At 41.1% G+C, this 23,429-nt stretch overlaps 1 protein-coding gene across 2 annotated transcripts in view; it reads right to left on the bottom strand.

Moving 5' to 3' along the window:
- The window catches only part of LOC143356443 (pseudouridylate synthase RPUSD2), a 262,149-nt gene that overhangs the window by 187,631 nt on the left and 51,089 nt on the right, over positions 1-23,429 (bottom strand). Inside the window, exon 1 of one of the 2 annotated variants that reach the window (XM_076792147.1) lies at positions 16,283-17,010. The exons of the other annotated variant lie outside the window; for it this stretch is intronic. Coding sequence (XP_076648262.1) covers positions 16,283-16,432 — 150 coding nt within the window. The 5' untranslated portion in view covers positions 16,433-17,010. Of the gene's footprint in view, positions 1-16,282; positions 17,011-23,429 lie in introns of those variants that run through there. 2 annotated transcript variants of the gene reach the window in all.

The raw sequence follows: 23,429 nt of genomic DNA, 5'->3' as shown, positions 1-23,429 counted from the left end.
CCTTTAGCTACGGAAACAATGCTAATTTCCGTTGTATCGCCTGGTCTTCCAACCCGTGTTGCCCAAGCGTTTGCTTAATGGACTACATTTTTCCTGGCGCGCCAGTTAACTTGTTTATTATCGTATTAATTATTTAGGAGTTTCTAGAGCATCCAGGTAAGATCCGAGTTTAGGAGAAACAGCATTTTAGGATACTTCTCGAGAGAGAATTTGTATTCCGATAGTTCCACTGGTAGTAAAAAATGTCAAGAATTTTATTTTCGGTCAAAAAAGAAGGGTAAAAAAATGAATAGAATTCATTGGAGATTCTTGAACTCGGTTCGAGAGGACCGGATTAATGTATTCGCGAGAGTGCCAGCACGCTAACTGCAGCAGTCGCCAACGGTCCTGAACGTTTCTATCTCGCGGCGATCGTCGCTTTTCGGATAAAATATCGCGGCGTTGTTCCCGGTGTTATTTTTACAGGGCGATTTATCTTTGGAGAAGAGAAATAATTTGTTCGGCGGGATTAAACGTGGAATCGTTGATCCGTGAGCAGCGTGGGCGGTTGAAATCCGCGGCAACCTGTTTCGTATCGTGCGCACGGTTCTCGACAAAGCAGAACTAAACGCAATATCCGGCGAATCCAGGGTTGCTCTCGCGTGTACATGTATACTCTATGTACGTATATCAATAACCTGAATTTTCTTCGATCTCCATCCACTCGCGTAACGCGTGTGGTAATGCACACGTGACGATGACTATACTAGATCTCTCTCTTTCTCTCTGTTTCGATCTCTGTTTTCTCTCTCTCTCTCTCTCCCTCTTTCTCTCTCGTTCCACAGCGAAACAGACACGCAACCGATGCCTGTTCGACACCTGCCGATGCGATAGCAACATCAATATCCTCGATTCCCGCGAAACTCCCATTCAAATTCCCTCCCGCATTATTCCCCGCAGGCCGGAGGACGCCATTCGAATATTTATTTTCCCCGTTCGAGTAACGTCCTCGATTTCATTGCGGCCGGGAATAACAGCCGTCTCTCGTTATTTCAATCGACAACGAAATAATTTGCATTCGACCGAGCCCGCCGACGATATCCTCCTGACAACCGGAAACGCGACGAGGTCCCTTCGACTTTTTCCACCGCGCTCCGATGCAGCTGCGAGGCTGCAGACTTTTTCATTCCGCGACACTGCGATCTTTATTCTGCCTTCAAAACCGTCCGCCATGTCGCGAGCATTTTTAATCCCTTTGTCAGTGCCACTGCGATCGTCGGAATTTTTATTCTCCCTTCAATGTGGTTCGACCTTGTTGCACACGCGTTTAATCCCTTACCACGGTCACTGCGAGCTATAGAATGTTTGTTGTACCTTGATAATTGTTCAATCTCGTTGCTAACGTTTTTCACGCAATGGCACCACTACTGTAATCTTTGGAATTTTTGTTCCACCTCCAAAATGGATTAACCCTTTGCACTCGAAGCTATTTTAACCCCAAAAGGAAACATTTCTTCCGACCTAGAATATTTGCCTTGTATATATTCGTTTCCATGTTATACATACGAAAATGGTGAAATTTACTCGTACAATACTGAAATGTTTGGTAATTTATTAAATACTAACAAATTTAATAATGCAAAACATATTTCGAACAATGATACTATCTACTAACGACACCATTCGAGTGCTAAGGGTTAATTTCGGTACTAACATTTTTAACCCTTTGCTACCGTCACCGCGATTTTCGGAATTTTTGTTCAGCCCTCGGAATGATTCGATCTCGTTGCACACATTTCTAATTCCTTGTTGATACCACGGGAATTTTTATTCTGCCTTCAAAATGACCTAATTTCGTTGCACGCGTTTCTAAACTCTTGCTGTTTGTGCACCTAATAAGTGTATGAACATTGACACGTTTATATTAACTCGTGGCTGTAAGAAACACGTGCCCGAACGAATCTAGAGCACACGAAAAAAAAGTGGAATAAAAATATGAATTCGCGTTTAAAGCGCGCCAATAAATTTTTCCTTGCAAAAGCTACGTTTTACAGCGGCCACTCTTTCGCGTTACACTTCAAAGGTAAATTACGATCGTATTAAGCCCCCGGCGCATTACTACCGCGCATAATGAGGCACTAAAAAAGAGTCCCGATTGCATCGCCGTGCTACTTTTTCGACTTATCGCGAGAGAACAAAGTGAGAGGAGAGGGAGGGAGCGTGCTAATAATTTTTTTGAGTCGCTATAGGCACGCTAAATCATAGGGCAGCTTTTGATCCACGCCGCATAGTGGGCCAAAAGCACCAAAACGTGGTCAAAATAGGAAAGAGTACTTCAATTTAGTTCAAAATTGATACTCATAGGTTTCTCGGGTCGCTGATTATAAATCTGATGTCAAAATTACAAAAAACAAAATGGCGGATTCAATACGGCGGATGCGAAACCAAAAAAATTATTGGACTTTCTTGAAAAGTAGTATTCCCATATTTTTCGGGTCGGCGAATATGAATCTGATGTCAAAATTATAAAGAACAAAATGGCGGATTCAATATTGGCGGATGCGAAACCAAAAAAATTATTGGAGTTTCTTGAAAAGTAGTATTCCCATATTTTTCGGATCGACGAATATGAATCTGATGTCAAAATTACAAAAAACAAAATGGCGGATGCGTAACCAAAGAAACTATTGGACTTTCTTGAAAAGTAGTATTCCCATATTTTTCGGGCCGACGAATATGAATCTGATGTCAAAATTACAAAAAACAAAAATAAAAATTTTTTAAACAATAAAAAAATTATTGTTACAAAAAGATTGTTGTATCAGAAAATTCTATAAGTGGGACCATACAATGCTTATTTAACAAATTTTATTATAACTTCTACATTTCTCGAAAAAACATGCTTGCAACTAGTACCATGACTACCTCTGCGTCACAAAAATGGATCGCATTGCGAAAGGGGCAGTTTTGGGCAGCTACTTTTTCAAAATAATGTTAAATAATAGTATCTACTACAAGACTCGACAAGAATCTCCGTGGAATATTGTGGAATATACAACTTTTAGTACACATTTGTAAAATCTGTGCACTAAGTTTTATCGTTCGCTTCATACATTCCAAACATTAATTAATATAAATCCAATGTTATTATTATGTATAGTCATTACTTCCAGGAACAGCATCCATCGTACACGCACAAAAAAAATTCAATTTCCGTAAAATTGTAAGCTTGACACCTTTTTTTCACAACGTAGTTCACTGCACGAAAACTACGAGACGACTGTATGGGATATTTGTACTCCCACCGTTTAGCAGGTATAGGTAGTAAGACCTTTTTACCTTCGGCTTCTTATACAGTCATTACCTGAGTATCCAATACGGCAAGAGCCGTACCCCTAATGTGAAATTCATTTTTTGCATTTTGGCCACGTTTTGGCGCTTTTGGCCCACTGTGCGCCGACAGTGGGCAATTTGGACGAAATCGGATTCAAAATCAAAGAACTTTCGATAGGAATGAGGTAGAGCGATGAATTTTTTTTTAAATGAAAGCTGAACCTTTGTAAAATATGGGGAAAATAGAGAGATTATTACCATCCAATCATTTCAACGAAAAAATGACTTCATTAGTTTTTGTCACAAAAATCCATTTTTTGCAAAATCCTGAGGTCGTAGACAAATTTTGAGACCAGATTTGAAATCAGCGTGAAAAAATCTATGGGAAATGATGTATAGTATGTTAAAAAAAGAATTTTTTCCGCGCGTGGTATTGAAAAAACTAAAATTTTCTTGAATTTGTTCGCGTTTAACGAATTTTCTCGAGGTTAAAAAACGTTCGTACCACAATCTCTCTATTTTTCCCATATTCTACAAAGATGCAGCTTTCATTTAAAGAAAATTTCATCGCTCTACCTCATTCCTATGGAAAGTTCCTTGATTTTGAATCCGATTGTTTACCAATTGCGCCGGAATGATCGTTGCTCGAGCGTATCGACGAGAAGAAGATGGCCCCGTTAAAACGAACGATCTTAAAAACCGGCGGGAATACAGCCGCGGCGGCTCGCCTCTAGTGGAAATTCGAATCGAGGGAACGGCCGTGTCGTAAACGTTCTCTCCGGTTGCATGCCTATAATTTGACGAGCACTTCGCCATCGCTTCGCCGTCATCGTCGTCGTCGTCGTGGTCGTCCCGACGCTTTTCTCAGTCTTCGGCTCTTCCGACGGCATTATCGTTACTCCCGAAACATGAACCATCGACGGGGAGAGAAAAAACCCGCGGGAAATCGCGCATCGATCTTCCGAAACGACAATCATTATCGAGAATGATTCGAAATTTCCGTTCGTCTGGAATCCTTGCGACCAATCTTTGTGAAAATTGTCGATGAAAATTGAAGAGATGCGAGGGAAGATCGTTCTGATTCTTAAAAAAGCTAAGAAAAAGTGAATTCGATTTTTTTTTACTTGTTCTGCATCCTTGCGCGACTCTTTCGTGAAAGGATAAGTGAAAAAGGTCCCAAAAGTTGGGAAAAACGAGGAAAAACTTGTGAAAGATTGAGCAGAAGTCGTGTCCCGATCTTCAGAAAGGACGAAGAAAATTGACGTGAAATTGGAAAAAGAAGACGGAAAATCGTACCAATTCTCAAAAATATCGATCAAAATCGAGAAGATTTGAAATTCCTGTGCATATTCTCATTTCCTGTGAAGGGAAAGGTGGAAATGCAAGTCGAGAAGAAGATTTTATGGAAATCGACGAGAAAGGTCGAGAAAGAAAATTGATCTGAATATTGTGGATTTCGAGTTGCACTTTCCCCGACGATAAATAACAAATGACGTTTATGCATTATTGTTTCACGCTGATCGAGAGATTGCAAGACTATCGACGCTGAAAAGTGCTCCGTATGGAAATCGATAAATTTTCCTGGTCGAGAAAGTAGATTGATCTCGATAATAAGGGTTCCAGGTCGGTCTTTTTTCGATGATAAATAACAAACGGTATTTTTACGTTGTTGTTTCATGCCGGTCGAAGGATTGCAAGGATATCGACGTAGGGTTACCGACTCCATAACCGCGTGCACGAATGGTTGTCACGCCACGTCTCCCAATACACGCGACCGGCAATCCGCGGGTTATTTTCGATGCATTCGTCTCGGCTATGCGACCGAATGCATTTCGCGGCTCCCTCGAATGGAGAAGGTAACCGAAACGCGAGATTCACGCGTTACCTGTTCAATTCAGTGCATCGCTCCGATATTACCGAATTGTAATCCGTCATAACAAATGTAAATGTACATCTACTAATAATCGTATCAATATTTACAAAATAATTTCAGTGTTCTTAAATTTTGTCTGATATTATATCTGCTGTCAGAGATGTGTTAAATATACTCCCGTTTCTTGACAGGTAATTATAACAGTAATATGTGCACTAGGTGGTTGCATTAATTCCGTTTCTTTTTTCAGCGCATATTTTTGTGCTTTAGATGCAAATGTAATTTATAATTATACAACAAAATATATTGTAGAAGACACGGGAATAAATAGATGGTTATTTTGATGCCATTCTGATAAACAATAGCCCGAATAGCCGGGTTCGTTGAGTGGGTTCTTCATCGAAGAAAAGATTGCTCTCTCGTGGAGGGAAAGAGTGGCTCTCTCGCGGAGAAAAAGCTTGTGCCGAAGGAAAAGCGTGCTGCGTTGCGAAAAAACGCGGCGCGGTTTTCAAACGCAACAAACACCGATAGAGAAGACAGACCGAGCGAAGGAGAAGGGGTCTAATTAATTCGCGGCGCGGATACGATTCCCATGCGTTACTTGGTTGGCAATTATCAAGCAGCGGCGGAACTTCCGGCCGCTTGTTCCTCGTCTTTTGCCGTCCGCGGTGGACAGAGCAGCCCGTGCAAATCCTCTTTTCTCGTTTCCACAAGTTTATCAATTTTACGGTATTACAAAAATCCGCTCTCTTTCGAACGGCGAAACGAGAACGGCGGAAAGCCTTCGGTCACTGTTCCTACTTTCTCTTCAGCGATTTTTTTTTTGACTTGACTTGACGCGAGCTTTTAACCCTTTGCACTCGAGTGGTGACTCTGAATCACCACTAGAAATTGTTTTGGTATTATTCCAAAGAAATTACAATAAATATTACAAAATATTTTTTACATTACAAAATTTGAATTTAATAGATTGCTAAACATTTAAATATTATACGTAGAAATCAGATCAGTTTCATATGAATAAAATGAAAATATTGTAAGACGGAAGAAAAATTTAGTTTTAGACTGAAACTAGCACCGAGTGCAAAGGGTTAACTCTAACGAATGATAACGACGCTCCTCGGCTACCATACTTTTCCATTAGTAGGTTGCCGCAAAGCAAAATATTTGCCAACGTTTGCTATAGACGTATTCCATTTTATCCTCTCGATAAAAGTAATTTAACATGGGGGCGAGATCGATCGAGGGGCTGAAACGTATTCCAGTGGGGAAACCCGGCCTTTAACCCGCTAAACGAGCCATCTTTTTATAGCAGAAATTCCTTGGCGATCGGTTACAGGGTTTACGGACCTCTCCGCGTAACTTGTCGCAAGGTCGTCGATGCTATCTAATTTTTATTGCCACCGGGCACAATGGATGCGCTTCGAACAACAGCTCGCATCCTCCGGAATCCTGTGTCCACCGTTTTAATCAATAGTAACAGCCGCATTTTGCCTCCACCAATATTGAATATACCTTCAAAGGCATTTATCTTAATAAATAAAAACTACGTTCACAACGTGTTTCTACTTCGTTCTTTAGAACGAATTAATCTTTGTTTGCGTGAACGCCTCCACTCATAAAGAAGTCGCGTACATCACGCCACGTTCCCCTATCTACTAGAAATAATTTGTGTAATTTAGAAGTCGGTGCCCCGCCCTGTAGAAGACGATGCTAATCATTGCAAAATGTTGATCAAGGAACGAAACGGCAAACGGGGGGCTCTCGTATTGCGGCAGGATGCTGCTCAAATAATTGCCAGCGGCGCGAGTGCCACCTAAGAAAATTGCAGTTTCCCGTAGACACGGGGTGCGTCGTCTAATGAAAAGGGCAGCGACGCGAGGCAAAGCGGCGCATATTCCACGGGTACCTCTGGATCCGCGACTTCTGGTTCGCTTGGCATCCGCTATTTATACATTTGTCCAAAAATGTTTCGAACCGAGCGAGGAATATCGCAACGCGAGCGCGAAGACGTGACGCGATATCCGGCCCGTGTTTCTTCGGCTCGCCGATTGCCAATTCCTGACGCCGATGGAAGACGACGCTCTGCGCTCGGCAAAATGATAGTAACCTTCTGGGACGGAATAGAGAGAGAGAGAGAGAGAGAGAGAGAGAAAGAGAGAGAGAATCCACGATAAAACTAGCGCGCGAGAGAGTCAGAGAAGGAAATCGGTCGAACGAAGAACACGCCACGGTTCGCGGAACTTTTGCGAATGCTGATCCGCTCGTGTGACAGCGAATAAAAGTTCGCTGACAAGCAACGCGACGTTAAATGTCAGACCGGGACGGTTTCGTTGCCGCGATTAAACGAACACCATTGTTGCTCGAGTTACTTTGTTCTTCTTCCTCTCGCTCTCTTTTTACATATACATATATATATATATATATATATATATATATATATATATATATTATATATATGTATATATTTGCGGCAAACGAGACGCGAGCCCGGCTTCCGCTCGACGTTTATCACCTTGAATTCTGCTGTCCCGGTGGAGATCCCATGAAACTCGGCTGTGACGGTGTTGTTCGCGCTGCGGAATTTATAGACCCGCGCATGACAAGCTCGTGTTAGTTTTTATTATCCTTCGCCGGGCAATTTTTGATGGGCAATGTTGCAAATGCAGTGGGAATCCTCGCGGCCACTGTTGCTTGACAAATTTTCTGGCTCTACTTGCGACTGGAGTTTTATAGAGCCGGTGTGCAACAACAGTTTTATTTTATCATTCTCCCTTTTGGTTTTTATGGAATTCTGTAGTATATTCTTCGGCAGAGGAGCTTTTGAATGTAGTGGAAGTACTTGAGAAGATTATGTAGATCGGCGTCGTACGACAGTTGTATTTTATTATTGTGCTTTCTCGTCTCTACGGAATTTTGTACCGTTCATCGTTTGATTGTTAGTGGAGGATATTTTAAACGTAAGTGTTTAAGAAGATTATTTAGATCGGCGTGAAACAGCTGTATTTTATTATTTTGTTTTCTCCCGTCAAGTGGAACATCGTATTATTTTTCTCTGGATAACTTTGTGCGTAACTGGAGAGCGTGTAAAAACAATTTTCTTTCTTCACCTCCTTTTTAATTTTTTAAGAGAACTTTACTGCTATATCTTTTTTGTTGAAGAAGTATTTTAACTGTGCAAGTTCGCCCCGATAGCTGCTTGTAAATCTAGGCGCAGTATTACATTGAATTAGCGGCGACTTAATAGATCGTTACAGCGCGGCTCGAGTGCGCTAATGCATTCTTGCGTCGATGCACCGTGTCACACCGTCGCGTTCGTGTCCACCGGTCGCATCTATTCACCGATGAACCAATTCATAGATTCTCGCGTTAATTTATCGCCGCAACGACGCACCAGCGCAACAGCGCACCGATGCACCGATGCACCGATACCGTTAATGGATTATTGCACTCGTGCACTGTTACAACGGCGCGTCGTTTGCGCGAGTGCGCTACTGCTCCCACTGCTATCAATGCTCACCAATCCACCGACAGATTAATGCACTAATGCATTAATGCATTCGCGCCTCGATGCACTCGCGCGGCAAAGTATTATTATAACGAGACGCGCTAATTCGAACGATAACGATCGATCTACCGATAAATTCTTGATACCTGCCAATTAATGGTGCATTATCCGTCCAATCTACTAGGCGATTACACCGATGCGCTTTTGCATACGTCGCCGTTGCCCTCGATCGCTACACTATTGTATGCATCAGCGTTTTAACGGAAGCGTTAAGCGTTGTGCGCATGCATTCGCCGAATGCGCTTCGATTAATATGTTTCACTTCGCTTCATCGGTATCTTTTTTCAACGAATTTTCAATTTTTTTTTATGGAAAAGCAATTTCTTAAACTACAGATAAATATTTAGAGTTCCTCTAAATATTATAGGGTACTACACTCCGCGACAAAAAGATAGCACATTATACAGATAAATGGTATTCAGCTTTTCAAGTAGTATATTACATTGTTTGTGACCTGTATACTGCATAATAAGAATAACCAATTACTTCAATATGTTTTAACGCATTTATTACGTGAAGAAACAACTTTATTGGAGAATGTTTAACATTAAACGAAAAATCGGTGCGTCAAAATGATAGCACAAATTTCTTAAAATAACTAAAATATAAGAATATGTATAAAAAAAAAATAATGTTTCAATATTTCGTAACTCCGCCTTTTGTTTGTATAACTGCCACTAAACGTTTTGGCATAGATTTATATAACTTTTTAACAAATTTCCTGCTTAACGCTGCCCAGTTTTGTTCAATGCAGGTTTTTAATTCGTCAAGGGTTCGAAATTGTCTTCCACCGGCATATACTGATCTGGCTAAATAGGCCCATCAATGTTCTATAATATTTAAATCTGGAGACCTGGCTGGCCATTCCAAAATTTTAATATTTTCCCGTGTAAAATATTCTTTTACAATCTTGATTTTATGAACACTTGCATTACTTCGGCTTAACGTTCAACCTATAAACAGAAACCGAGTGTTTACCCTGAACAGATACAACCTATTGCTAACTGAACAGTGATATATAATACGGGAACTGCTGTTATTCGATTATATTAGCGAGAATTAACAAAATTAGATAATGTGCTATCTTTTTGTCGCGGAGTGTATTCGCTCGACTGAATTTTTAACAAAGTTTTCATTCGCCACGAGAAGACGGAAGATTAAACGGACGCCTCGGCCAGAGATTAAATCGAAGGGTGTCACAGAATATTTACGTTTGAAAAATCGAGGCCTCGCCCGACGATAAGCGCACGTGAACATGCGAGACACGTGCTCCCCTTTCCTCGTGCTCGGCATTCGAGCCTTGTATCTTATGCGGTATCGGAAGGAAGCGTCCGTTTCCTACAGAGCCACCCATGGAAACCATAAATCCGAGGCAAAGAAATATCCGGAAAAGTGAAGGGACACCGGAAGGAGCCCTGCCAGAACAATGGATAATAGTCTTTGGCCCGCGACCCACTCGAATCGCCTCTAAATCAACCCACCAACCCCCTCGAAACTTCGAAATGGACGCGATACTCGCGTGAACAGTCCTTCGCGCGATCTATCCTGTCATCCGCATGAGACCTTTAACCGAATGCACACGCTATAGCAAACTCTCAAACCGACTGTACGGCGATTTTATACTCTGCCGCATGGTAGCTTGAGTTTGCGATTTTTTTTACCGGGAAACTGCTAAAGCATCTGCAATGAAATTTTAGAGACATCTTTATACATGTTTGAACATGTGTATACAAATTTTTAGACGATGAAAAAGTCAAAATTGAAATCGTTGCAATCGATTGAGTACGCACGTATAAAACCGTGTTAAGGATTTTCTACTCCGGAATGTGCTATTTTAGACTAACTGCGATTTTTTATTGTAAAACAGCTGAACCTTTTTTTAATGAAATTTTACATACATCTTTATACACGTTTGAACATATGTATACAAATTTTTAGACGATGAAAAAGTCAAAATTGAAATTGTTGCAATCGATTGAGTACGCACGTATAAAACCGTGTTAAGGATTTTCTACTCCGGAATGTGCTATTTTAGACTAACTGCGATTTTTTATTGTAAAACAGCTGAACCTTTTTTAACGAAATTTTACATACATCTTTATGCACGTTTGAACATGTGTATACAAATTTTTAGACGATGAAAAAGTCAAAATTGAAATCGTTGCAATCGATTGAGTACGCAAGTATAAAACCGTGTTAAGGATTTTCTACTCCGGAATGTGCTATTTTAGACTAACTGCGATTTTTTATTGTAAAACAGCTGAACCTTTTTTTAATGAAATTTTACATACATCTTTATACACGTTTGAACATATGTATACAAATTTTTAGACGATGAAAAAGTCAAAATTGAAATTGTTGCAATCGATTGAGTACGCACGTATAAAACCGTGTTAAGGATTTTCTACTCCGGAATGTGCTATTTTAGACTAACTGCGATTTTTTATTGTAAAACAGCTGAACCTTTTTTAACGAAATTTTACATACATCTTTATGCACGTTTGAACATGTGTATACAAATTTTTAGACGATGAAAAAGTCAAAATTGAAATCGTTGCAATCGATTGAGTACGCAAGTATAAAACCGTGTTAAGGATTTTCTACTCCGGAATGTGCTATTTTAGACTAACTGCGATTTTTTATTGTAAAACAGCTGAACCTTTTTTTAATGAAATTTTACATACATCTTTATACACGTTTGAACATATGTATACAAATTTTTAGACGATGAAAAAGTCAAAATTGAAATTGTTGCAATCGATTGAGTACGCACGTATAAAACCGTGTTAAGGATTTTCTACTCCGGAATGTGCTATTTTAGACTAACTGCGATTTTTTATTGTAAAACAGCTGAACCTTTTTTAACGAAATTTTACATACATCTTTATGCACGTTTGAACATGTGTATACAAATTTTTAGACGATGAAAAAGTCAAAATTGAAATCGTTGCAATCGATTGAGTACGCAAGTATAAAACCGTGTTAAGGATTTTCTACTCCGGAATGTGCTATTTTAGACTAACTGCGATTTTTTATTGTAAAACAGCTGAACCTTTTTTAACGAAATTTTACATACATCTTTATGCACGTTTGAACATGTGTATACAAATTTTTAGACGATGAAAAAGTCAAAATTGAAATTGTTGCAATCGATTGAGTACGCAAGTATAAAACCGTGTTAAGGATTTTCTACTCCGGAATGTGCTATTTTAGACTAACTGCGATTTTTTATTGTAAAACAGCTGAACCTTTTTTTAATGAAATTTTACATACATCTTTATGCACGTTTGAACATGTGTATACAAATTTTTAGACGATGAAAAAGTCAAAATTGAAATTGTTGCAATCGATTGAGTACGCAAGTATAAAACCGTGTTAAGGATTTTCTACTCCGGAATGTGCTATTTTAGACTAACTGCGATTTTTTATTGTAAAACAGCTGAACCTTTTTTTAATGAAATTTTACATACATCTTTATACACGTTTGAACATGTGTATACAAATTTTTAGACGATGAAAAAGTCAAAATTGAAATTGTTGCAATCGATTGAGTACGCACGTATAAAACCGTGTTAAGGATTTTCTACTCCGGAATGTGGTATTTTAGACTAACTTTGCGATTTTTGATTGTAAAACCGCTGAACCTTTTTTAACGAAATTTTACATACATCTTTATACCCGTTTGAACGATGTGTACACGTTTTTAAATAACAAAGGAATTAAAATTGGGCTTGTTACGAGCGATTAAAAACAAACTCTAAAAAATGTGCCGAAACGATTGAAATAAGTCTAGCAATTATTCTCTTGCAATATAAACAATTAATTTAGATCCGAGAAGTAACTTTTGTCCATAATTTGTTTACTTTTCTACGAGTTGTAAAGCTGAAAGAGAAACTACTTCGGAGAATATGCGCTCGAGTTGTTGACATTGTGAGACGCGAACCTGTTTTTGAATAGTGCCGTATGTTTTTGAGTGGCACAAAGGGCAGCAGGCTGTGAATAATTTGCGCAACTGTGCACCGCGATAATTTATGCACTTATATCTGCAAGGATATAGTAGCCGGCTATGTGCTGATACGTATGCACCTAGGTATACAGTCACCGCGTTAATAGCACAAATTTTCCCCAAGACCACGAGTGGTCGAACCACAAACGGTCAGACCGCAAACGATTTGACAGCCATTCCGTTTAAATAAACAGCGAGGGCACGTGTCACGTTTGTTGCGCGCGAACACGTTCCTACACGCGTTCACGCGTTCCGTAATACCGCGAAATTCTTTGGACAATCAAAAACCGAATGTACAAAGCTTTCCGAGGGTAATCAAAAGAATCCAACGACCGCAAACGTTCCGTCAAAAATCGCCGAGGAATTCTTGACATCAATTATCGGTAAATTAATCAGTCGCGAGCGTTCAACCTCCTAATTAACCGCCAGCTATAATTGTCGCTCGCGATTCAATCAATGCAATTGAAATGCCCATCTCGATTTTGGGTCCTGTCACATAAAGTACTATTTCTTAAATTATACATTTATCGAAATGAATGCGGTCGATATGAAAATGAACCTCGCGCATTTACATGGAACGTTAATGCAATTTTTGTTAGACATTGCGATTCGATCTCCACTGTATTTTTGCTAATAGACAATAAAGACTACATGAAAAAAAATGTCGTTTACGTATTTCGTTCGCTAAAAAAATTTGTTGCACTTTGCAAAGAGATCGAATCGCGATGTTGAAGTATATTTGTTTCGCTAAAAGAATTGGTATACTTTCTGAATTTATAAAAATTGATTTATGTATGTCAGAAAATTGGAGTAAACGCATGTTATAATTTTGATTAGGTAGTACAGTTGTAGCCATATTCTTTTTAAGAGGCCTAACCGTGCGTCATCTCCGGCACGCGGGCGACCTTCCGATTACTAAAAAATTAATCGTCGTCTCAGGGAAATGTTCCGCGTGTCCTTGAGACAAACTAGAATTCCCTATCTGCAGGATCAATCGAGGAGCTCGTTCTCCAGCTTGAAATAATTCGCACTAATCAGAAATCTAAAATGTTAACGAGTCGATTAGAGGATGAAGAAGTCGGTTGTTTTCGGGATCGGATACGGAAAACGACGAGACAGAAATATGGAAACACAGTTTTCGATTCTCTCGTACCAGGTGGTCGATTAATCGCAATTATTCGCGGATCCTTAAAGAATGGCTTTATCGTTTCAGCGTGGCTGTTTGCTCTGCGTTTACCGGCGACCTTCTGGCAAATGAAAAGAATCGTGGAGAATCGTGGAGAGAGAGAGAGAGAGAGAGAGAGAGAGAGAGAGAGAGAGAGAAAGAGAAGAAAAAAAGAGAGAACCAGTAGAAAGAGAATAATTCTAACGAAGCCACGGACTACGATATTTGAGCGAGTGACTCACCTTTGTTTCACAGAACGTGCTCGCAAGTCCATCAACTCGCGAAACGACTGGAATACTTATGGAACTATTACCGATAACTTCCTGCGTCTATTTATTTTCCGCATCGCTGGCGAATATTGCGCCGAGGCAATCGATTGCGCAGGGTGGATCGTGTAACTGATCATTCGGGGAGGGCACTGCTCACCTCGGAATTATAATGCTTTTCAATTTTCCAGAATCGTATTTCTCCGAGAAAGTGACAGTGCTTCGAAAGCTCTCCGAGGCACTTGTAACGCGAAATTAATTTGCACAGGCCTCGTGTTCGCGGGTCCAATTTGGAAAAAATTCGGCGTCGTTCGGAAACGGCGAGCCACGAGCGTGAAACTTGGCTGGTCGAAAATAAAACATTATATAATTGTTGACAACGACACCTTGAAGCACGCCGAGGCGTGAAACTTTTACGAGCGACGATAATTAACGCGCGGAGAGACAACTGTTGGAGCTTGCTTTTCTCGAACCGCGTTGAAAAAAAAATGTTAAGAAAACAACCGACGATAAAGTTTCGCAAAAAACGTTTCATCCACAAAACGAATAGAGTAAATCTTCGAGTTTGCTCAACAGAGAAAATATTCTTCTCTCCCTCTCTCTCTCTCCTCAAACGATAATAATTTCGACATGAAATATGCGAATATGCGAACACACGAAGCGCGCGTTTCTCGATCTCAAAAGCGGTTCTCGTCGATAAATAATAATTATTTATCGTGGGCGGACTGTTCAAAATATACTGATAACACGAGCCTAATGGTTTACCGGCTCGCGGCTAATGTAAACTAATAAAAGTTTCGTTTACGGCGAAGCTTTACGGCTGCGAACGTTTACCCCCGTTTAACCCTTTACGATCGACAAACTCCGTACGATGAACTATGCAGTTTTAATCAGAGTTCCGCTGATGCGGTCGCACACCACCGACGAGCCAGCGATTCCGCTGTTTAACAGAAAACAATAAAACGATACGCGTCCGCCCCGTGTTCCTGACCGGTTGATTTTCGTACGAATATTATGGGGAAAACCATTTGCCGGATATTCGAAGAAGAAAGTTATGCGAGAGAATTTTCTAAATGCTCCAATTTTTTCACGTTTTTCGGAGGGTTAAACGCCGAGAGGAACGAAAAATATCCATTTCTGCAATTGTGATATATTTTTAGGCATCGGGCAGTTGGTACAAACGAATATAAACCACTGTTGAACTACTACAAACATCGAATTCCACAGGGACAGACCCCCAATAATTGTAATTGCGAGAAATACGCGAAATCGACGATGGAATACTTCATTCAGACGAAGCCCGACATTAATCCAACTACTTCGAACATTAAATTCCCACCGATTCAGGGCTCGAACAATGCTACCCACTACATATTAACGCCCAAACCAACGATCCAAGCATGAAATACTCTATACAAACGAATGTAAAACCATTTCTCAAAACTTTGCCGTCACGCAAATCCTCACAAACCTCCGAATAGCTCTACTATCCAAAAATTCACAATGCACGGTCCGAGTATTCTTACACCCAGTGAAACGAACAGACGCAAAATATACAGTGTTCTCCAGTTAAAGATGGATCACTGATCAAAATAAAATGCTTGTGAAATGCTTCTCAAGCTCCGTTAACACTAAGCCAACCGCCTTCGATTGAATGACACCGGTGTCAGACTTTTTCTATTCCATAATTATTCAAGTTTTAAAGATGCTTCCACTGGAAACGATTAGGTATACACACTTCTCTTTATTCAAGGATACATTACAGTTGAGAAAACGCACAAAATTTATATAAATCGAATCGTGCCATTCTTATCAGGCGACACTACTCACTGTTAATGGTCGGTAGGTTTAGTGTTAAACAAATTCTCACAGTACAACCATCTGTCCGCTGTCCACTATCCGAGCATTCCCGCACCCAGTGAAACCAAGTCAAACATCGACCGACAGATGGGAAATATATAACGATTCAAGATTTGACCACTGATATAGAGTTAAAAATCGATCACGAATCCTTGGGATTGATCATTGACGGCGAGTTCCGGGACCAACGATCGTTCGTGGGGGTTGCAAAGCGGCTCGGAACGACTCCTACCTTTCTCGGTTCGGGGGCGTAGATCCCTGGCAACGGTGCTAGCAGGTGCAGTCCGGGATTCGGTATACCGGAAGCGGGATGTCCAGGCGGGATCGGCAGCGGCACCAGCTTCAGGCCCCAGGGTAGGTACCAGGGCGCCGTGTGGTGCATGATCGCGGCACGATCGTCGACGATTCCACTGTACGGCGAGAACAACGCGCCAGGATGCGTCACACCGGCCCGATTAAATGACACACTGGGTTTAGGTCAACTCTCTTCGGTTCCTACCCCCTCACAAATAAAACCGTCCCGAATGATATCCGGAACAGAGAGAGAGAGAGAGAGAAACACGATCGGCCTCGAAGGAGCGAGTCGACACACGGATCGAGGCACGAAATCGATACGAAAAATCGGTACCGAATCACCTGGGCATCTTACGCTGCTGCGCGTGAATTCGCTTGACCTTGTCGACGCTCTCCCTGTCAAAATCCTCTGTTCGGATCGCACAGTATATTCCGCGCTCGGTAAATCAAAGATCACACGCGCGAGCACTCGGCGCACACCGACGTCATCTCGTTGTAGTTTAATTCGATTTGGTTTGATCGATTGCTTCAGGTAGTCGTGTCTCTTTCTTTCGAGGACGTCTGTTGTAATTATTATATCGTCGGCTGGTAGTTCGCGGTCGTGCGAGGATCACGCGTTCGGAAACACACGACGTGCTCGAGGAGAGCGCGCGGCTACGACTGATCGCCGATCGAGCGTCGACGCGCGAGCACATGGCCGCGTATCCTCTACCCCCACCGTCGACGCACGATCGAGCTGCTTCTAGGCCGACAGACGTTCCCTCGTTGCTGCTGCTGCTGCTGCTGCTACTCCTGCTACTCCTGTTCCTGCTGCCCACCACCACCCACAACGCCAACGCACACCCCCGTAATCCACCACCGACGCAAACGGATCCTACGCCTCACTTTGCCTGCCTCGCATCTACACCCTTACTTTTTTCCTCTAATAGATACTCTCTGTTCTCCTGGTTACCTCGTCACGTCAGTCGAAGGGATGATTTCTGACGTTGGGGTTGTTTGAGCTTGCCAGCGTTTGTGGATGGCACGTTCCTCTATTATACCCTAAATACTCTATTTTCCTGGGTACCTTTCTGCGTTAGTGGGAGGGGATGATTTCTACCGTCGGGGTAGTTCGAGGTTGCCAGCGTTTTTAGACGGAACGTTTCACCCCTCGGTTTGCGATTAACACTTTGACCGGCAAACTAGAAACCCCAAAAATTCCATCAAATCAAAGTATGTTATTCAATGAAATAAAAATTGTAAGAAATTAAATGTATGATACCGAGTAATCCTCCAACTTTCTTGCATCTTACAGATCCTAATCAAATTTGGTACAATGAATACATCAACGTAAAAGTTTGTTTTAAAACCCACATATGGGTGACGTGGCATTCAACGTGTTAAGGTACTGTGCCTGTACTTTTCTATGCACTTATGAAAATAATTACTAGTTGCGATTGAAAAGATTGAAAGCATTCTCCGCGTTAGTGGAAGGGATGATTTCTGTCGTTGGGGTAGTTTTCCATAGTCTAACGATTTCTGTGTCGTCGGAATGGTCTGATGTTGCTACCGTGTTCGTGTAGAGCATTTGATCCGTCAATTTGTGCAGACTTGATTTTTCGTGACATGTACACTACCGGCCAAAAGTAATTGCCCACATACAAAAATCGCATAATTTTCTTAAAATTGAACCAAACGAGTTGAGACTTCTTGACACGTTAAATGACAAAGTTTACTAAGTAACGGGTAAACGAAATGTTGAAAAAATTGGTATTGGTCGGAATTGCGAAGAAAAAAGTTAAAGTAAATTTTTTCAACTTTTTTATCTGAGCCTGTAATGAAACTTTATTCAATAAGTTTTGTAGATCTACGTCATTTATATATACGGTGAAAATTTCATCCAAATCGGTTAATATCGTTATGAGTTATAAACATTTAACTGTGATCACATAAGGGTGAAATTCCTTGACAATGCCGAATATCTGCGACTTTCATTCTTAAGAATCTCTCATCTTGAAATGTTTATTGCTCATAGCAACGTTCACCGATTTAGATGTAATTTCCACCATACACATAATTAACGCAGGTCTACAAAACGTATTGATTAAAGTTTCATTACAGGCTTGGATAAAAAAGTTGAAAAAATTTACTTTAACTTTTTTCTTCGCAATTCCGACCGATACCAATTTTTTCAACATTTCGTTTACCCGTTACTTAGTAAACGTAAAATGTCAAGAAATCTCAACACGTTTGGTTCAATTTTAAGAAAATTATGCGATTTTTATATGTGGGCAATTACTTTTGGCCGGTAGTGTACATCTACCGATTTAGCTTTCTATATTTTCGAAGGATTCCCTCGCACAACCGATACCATTTTTCCGCGGGAGATGGCTCGCTTTTTCATTGATGGGATTTTGGCCGAGCTCGTTTGCGTCGCGTCGGCCACCGCCGACACACCGCCGATAAATATATGATTCGTCCGGGGAGATAGGGCGCAATATGGGATCTCGTTTGATAGTCTACGAGTATCCGTCGGCCGCGAAGTTAGATACAGTTAGATCCCCCCGGTGTATGCCCAATTTTAGATTGCACCCGTCGGACGGTTATTATATTTAACGAGAATGTAAATAATTCCCCGTTTTGCCCCCCACCCCTCTATCTATCTATCTCTCTCTCTCTCTCTTTCCTCTTGTAGACCTCCGAAGCTCCTTGCGAGTCGGATGAAAATTGTTGCTCAATTTAATCGTAAACGTCCGAGCAGCGGTTGTTTAACCGCGAAATAATTTCTCCATCGACGCATTTAACCGTGATTGTCTCATCGATCCTCCAACAATTTCCTAATCTTTCTAAAAACGAGCAGAGATTCAAATTACAATTTGTTACGGTGTTGCGAATGTTAAAGGCGTCTCGCGCTCTTTAAAAACTGTTTAAATATGTTTGAACATCTATAATGTTATAAGAAAAAATATCATTGTACATGGGAATCTCTACAGAACTCTCTACTTTTACGGTTGAGGCAGAAGAAATTCACAAAGTTGAAAATGTGACTCCTCCGAAATGAAATTTCTCAAAAACCGAGGATGGCTCGAAATCTCCATAGTTTGATGGCTTCTCCAAATTGTTGGACATTCAATCTGGAAAAATTCTTCGGAGAAGCAACTGGTGCGATTTCATAGGCGTTATCGAATCGCGGGATGAAGCCGGCGAAACAAAGTGTCACAGCGGTTATAAAAGCGAGTTTGGTAAACGACGGTGCCTCGAACGACGGTCGCAAACAGACGGCCATTGGAGCGGGTCCACGACGCCATTAAAACCGGGCAGAAATGAGAGGCTTTGGTAAACAGCGGCGTTGCACCCGGCGAGCATGCACGTCCGTGCAAATATTGATGGACAAACGTTCGTCTGTTCGCATCGGAGACGAATGCCGAATATTAATATTAATGCGGCGTCATTACACTTGCTGATCAGCCGACCACCTAGCCCGGTTTTTCGCGGAGATGATCGGCTTTCCTGGCTTTTCCGAGGCCGATTCGAATTGCCCGCCGCACACTCTTCTGGCTCGAGCCGGCCGCGCAAATTTGAATAATTTATTGCCCATCGGAATTTATTGCTTCCCTGTATCTGACCGAACTCGTCGCGAATATTTCAAACAGAACGTCGGAACATGTAAATACCGCTCGTTTCCTTTGCGGAACGACGTAACCGTCTCCTCTAGCTGCTGGTTAACGTCTCTGGTGAAAATACCTGCTGACGAATCTTAACAATTACTTTAGACGATGCCAAAATTTTTCGGACCTGTCGAATTTTTCGAGGCGTCGAAATTGCTTTCAAATTTGTACGAAGTAAGAGAAATACAGTAGACTCTTAACCGGCCCATATCGAAAAATTGTCGATATTTAAATTGTGATCATTTCGTAAAAACAAGTAGTACAACCGCAAGGCTGAGTTCGTTTCAAAGCTTGAAGCCTCTACTTTCGCAGAGCATTGTTACTTTTCCTCTATGTTCGCATGATGCAGCAGGTAGGAAACCGAAGACCCATTTCTCCTCCAAATTGCTGCAAACTCGAACGTCTTCAATAACTTTAAATAAATTTTCTCGTCAATGAGACTATCATGGATTTTGAGATTGAAGCCTCCTCTTTACAACGAGTCCTCAAAAATTGGCCTACAGTTACAACAATCTACAACGTCACTTGAAAAATGACAATCGACAACGACCGCGTTGACCAGTTAAAGCGAGGCTGGATAATTGGGAATCTAGCGTAAGAGAGATGAGAGAATAAATTCCAGAGGGCACAAAACCATTGGAATAAAATGTAAAAAATCAGGATCAACAATTCGCACGTCGAAGAACGAGAATTTAGCCGCGCGAAATTGTGCATCTCCGTTGAAACTTCGTGCTGTGAAACGCTCCACGAACGTTCTATTAATCTTGTAGAACTAGCTCGCACGAGGACCAAGAGGGAAATCGTTAAAACGTGTCGCAGGAACCACCATTCCCAGAACCTCGAGTACACCCCGGGAACCAACCCTAGCCAAAAACTTATTCGCAAATTTTGCGAAAAAATTCGATTCTCTGCCGTCCGTCCCCTCTTCTTTGCTTCCTCTTTTTGTACGCACAGACCGATGGGATTACTTTTCGCGGCCCTTCTGAAATGGAAGGCTTCCCGAGTCAGCTTTGTGCGCGATACGTATCGCGTTTACAGGGATTGATTGCTGGCGGGGGTTTGTTCGTTCGACGACACAGGAACGCGCGACCCGACAGGGCTGGTTTCTTTTTACCGTGTTTCGGTGTTTTATGGGTTGCTTTTGCGGTGGTGTCGTTCCGTTCTTCGGATTTCGTCGATGGCGGACCTCCGGTCTGCATGGGGTAAGCCAATTTCATTCGCGAAACCTGCCGATTGTCCCCTGATACTTTCACGCATTGGCCTCGGTGCATTTTTTACGCCAGTTAACTGGGCGAACTGGCAGCACTTCGCAAATTCATGTTGCTTTACTACCACAACTTTGTAACCAATTGATATGTCTAACTCTTGGAACATTCATTATAACAGATCCGAAGATAAATTGAACCATTTATAACATTTTATTCGTTTATTTCATCTGGTTCTATTTATTTTATTTTATCGATTTTTGTTTGAAAATGCAAAACCGCTTACGATAACATTTTTAATATTGGACCATACGACTTGGATTTTTTAGAGAAGTTACAACAATTGAGCCGTTTATTTTGAAAGTGGCCTAACTCTACTTATACTTAAATTGAGATATTTAAGAGTTTTTGTTTCAATAAAATTAAAAATATACGTGTACGATCGCTATGTGTGCTTAAGTGTATCAAAAAGAGTTAAATTTACAGTTCCTATTAAAATAATAGAAATTTCACTTTCAAAGTTGACAACCAGATTCGCTATAAAATTTGAAAGAGCCCAAGTTCATTCGACATAATTTAAAATGCTTCAAATTGAAAAAACAGTACTCAATTTACTTTATATATCTTTACAACACTTCAAAAACACAATTTATGCAATTCAGGCCATTTTCTAACTACATAAATTACATAACAATTTACTGCTCATCTACATTTTGTGTATGCGGGAGGGATTTGAAGAAGTCATGGTAGTTCGTCTTATATTTTTATAAAGTGGTGCCAATGCAATATTTTCGAACTTTCTTGGTCTACTCCTGGTAATAAATCGAGGATTTTAAACTTTGCATTCTCATCCATTGATATCTTATAGAAAATTTTATATGGTTCATCTCTCAAAAAACGCATCGAGCATATTTTTAACCAATTTATTGTTCCCCCGTTATAATTCTTTACCCTTTTAAAAATTACGTCCTCCAAAAATTTTATTGACATGAAATCCTCTTGTTTCGTTTCATTTAGAACAAAATTATTACCTTTCCTTCGGACATTATCAATAATGGATTGGACTAAGGCCTCTTTCAAAGTGATGGTTCTAATTATTGAACTAACTGCGAAAACTTATGTGTCCAAAATTATCGTATATACTCTGAATATACTTAACCGCAAATGTTGTTTGTGACAGCTAACTTGAAGTTCTACACGTAATTACGGACAACCAAAAATAATTCGACAAATGGACTTAGGCCACTTTAAGAATAAACGGCTCAATTAGTGTGCTACGTGATAAGAAATTTTGAAAAATCCAAGTGGTATGTTGCAATATTAACCACTTCGCGACCACGGACGAGTTATCTCGCGACGCAATGTCGCTTACGCTATGCCAAAGACGAGATATCTCGCGACCAAGTTTCGTTTGCAAGTAGGTCTGCATGAGAGTAGATGAAGATGCCACGTTGATGTAGCTTCGTAATGTAGCACTATGTGTGGATCCATGTTTCCAAATATTTCGTGTAAAAGACAAATAAACATCATTCTTGCTAAAAAATATTTTCAAATTAAAACTCTCGTCCCAATAATCATCCCAATAGCTCATCGGTGGCGATATACCAACGAAAACTTGGCCGCGAGATAACTCGTCTGTGGTACAGCGCAAGCGACATTGCGTCGCGAGATAACTCGTCTGTGGTCACCGTACGAACGGTATTTCGTCGCGAGATAACTCGTCCGTGGTCGCGAAGTGGTTAAAAAGACATATCGTCTTTTTAAGAGTGTCCGAACGTTAATTCTGAAAAGAATTGTCCATAAAGACCATCAGTCTATTAATGATAGTACGTTCGAAGAAGCAGAAACGAGGATTCGTGCGAGGGCAAATCGAAGAGCCTAATCGCGTCTTTCCGCGAAGCGAATCCATCGCTAACGGGCGGTCGATTATGCGAATATCGACGGGCATGGAACTGGATTATCGACGCGCCGCGGCAGTCATTGACACCGTGTGTGTTCTCGGCGACTCGTCACGCGAGTTTTTGCGCAACACCGACGACGTAACTCGACGTAACGCGCGCCGTTCGATATGGTGCACGCGCGCGAAATCGTGCCGCGAATCGAGAACGCCCCTTTTGCGGTACTCCGAAGGAAACCTTGAATTCCCTTTGAAAATATCTCGGGCCGAGACTCTCGCGAAACTTTCCCCGAGCTTGATGCTCCTCCTGCTTCTCTTCCCTTGGCCAAGGCCCTC

The sequence above is a fragment of the Halictus rubicundus genome, chromosome 8 (assembly GCF_050948215.1).
Source record: "Halictus rubicundus isolate RS-2024b chromosome 8, iyHalRubi1_principal, whole genome shotgun sequence".
Classification (NCBI taxonomy): domain Eukaryota; kingdom Metazoa; phylum Arthropoda; class Insecta; order Hymenoptera; family Halictidae; genus Halictus; species Halictus rubicundus.
This window is presented reverse-complemented; position numbering and strand designations above follow the sequence as displayed.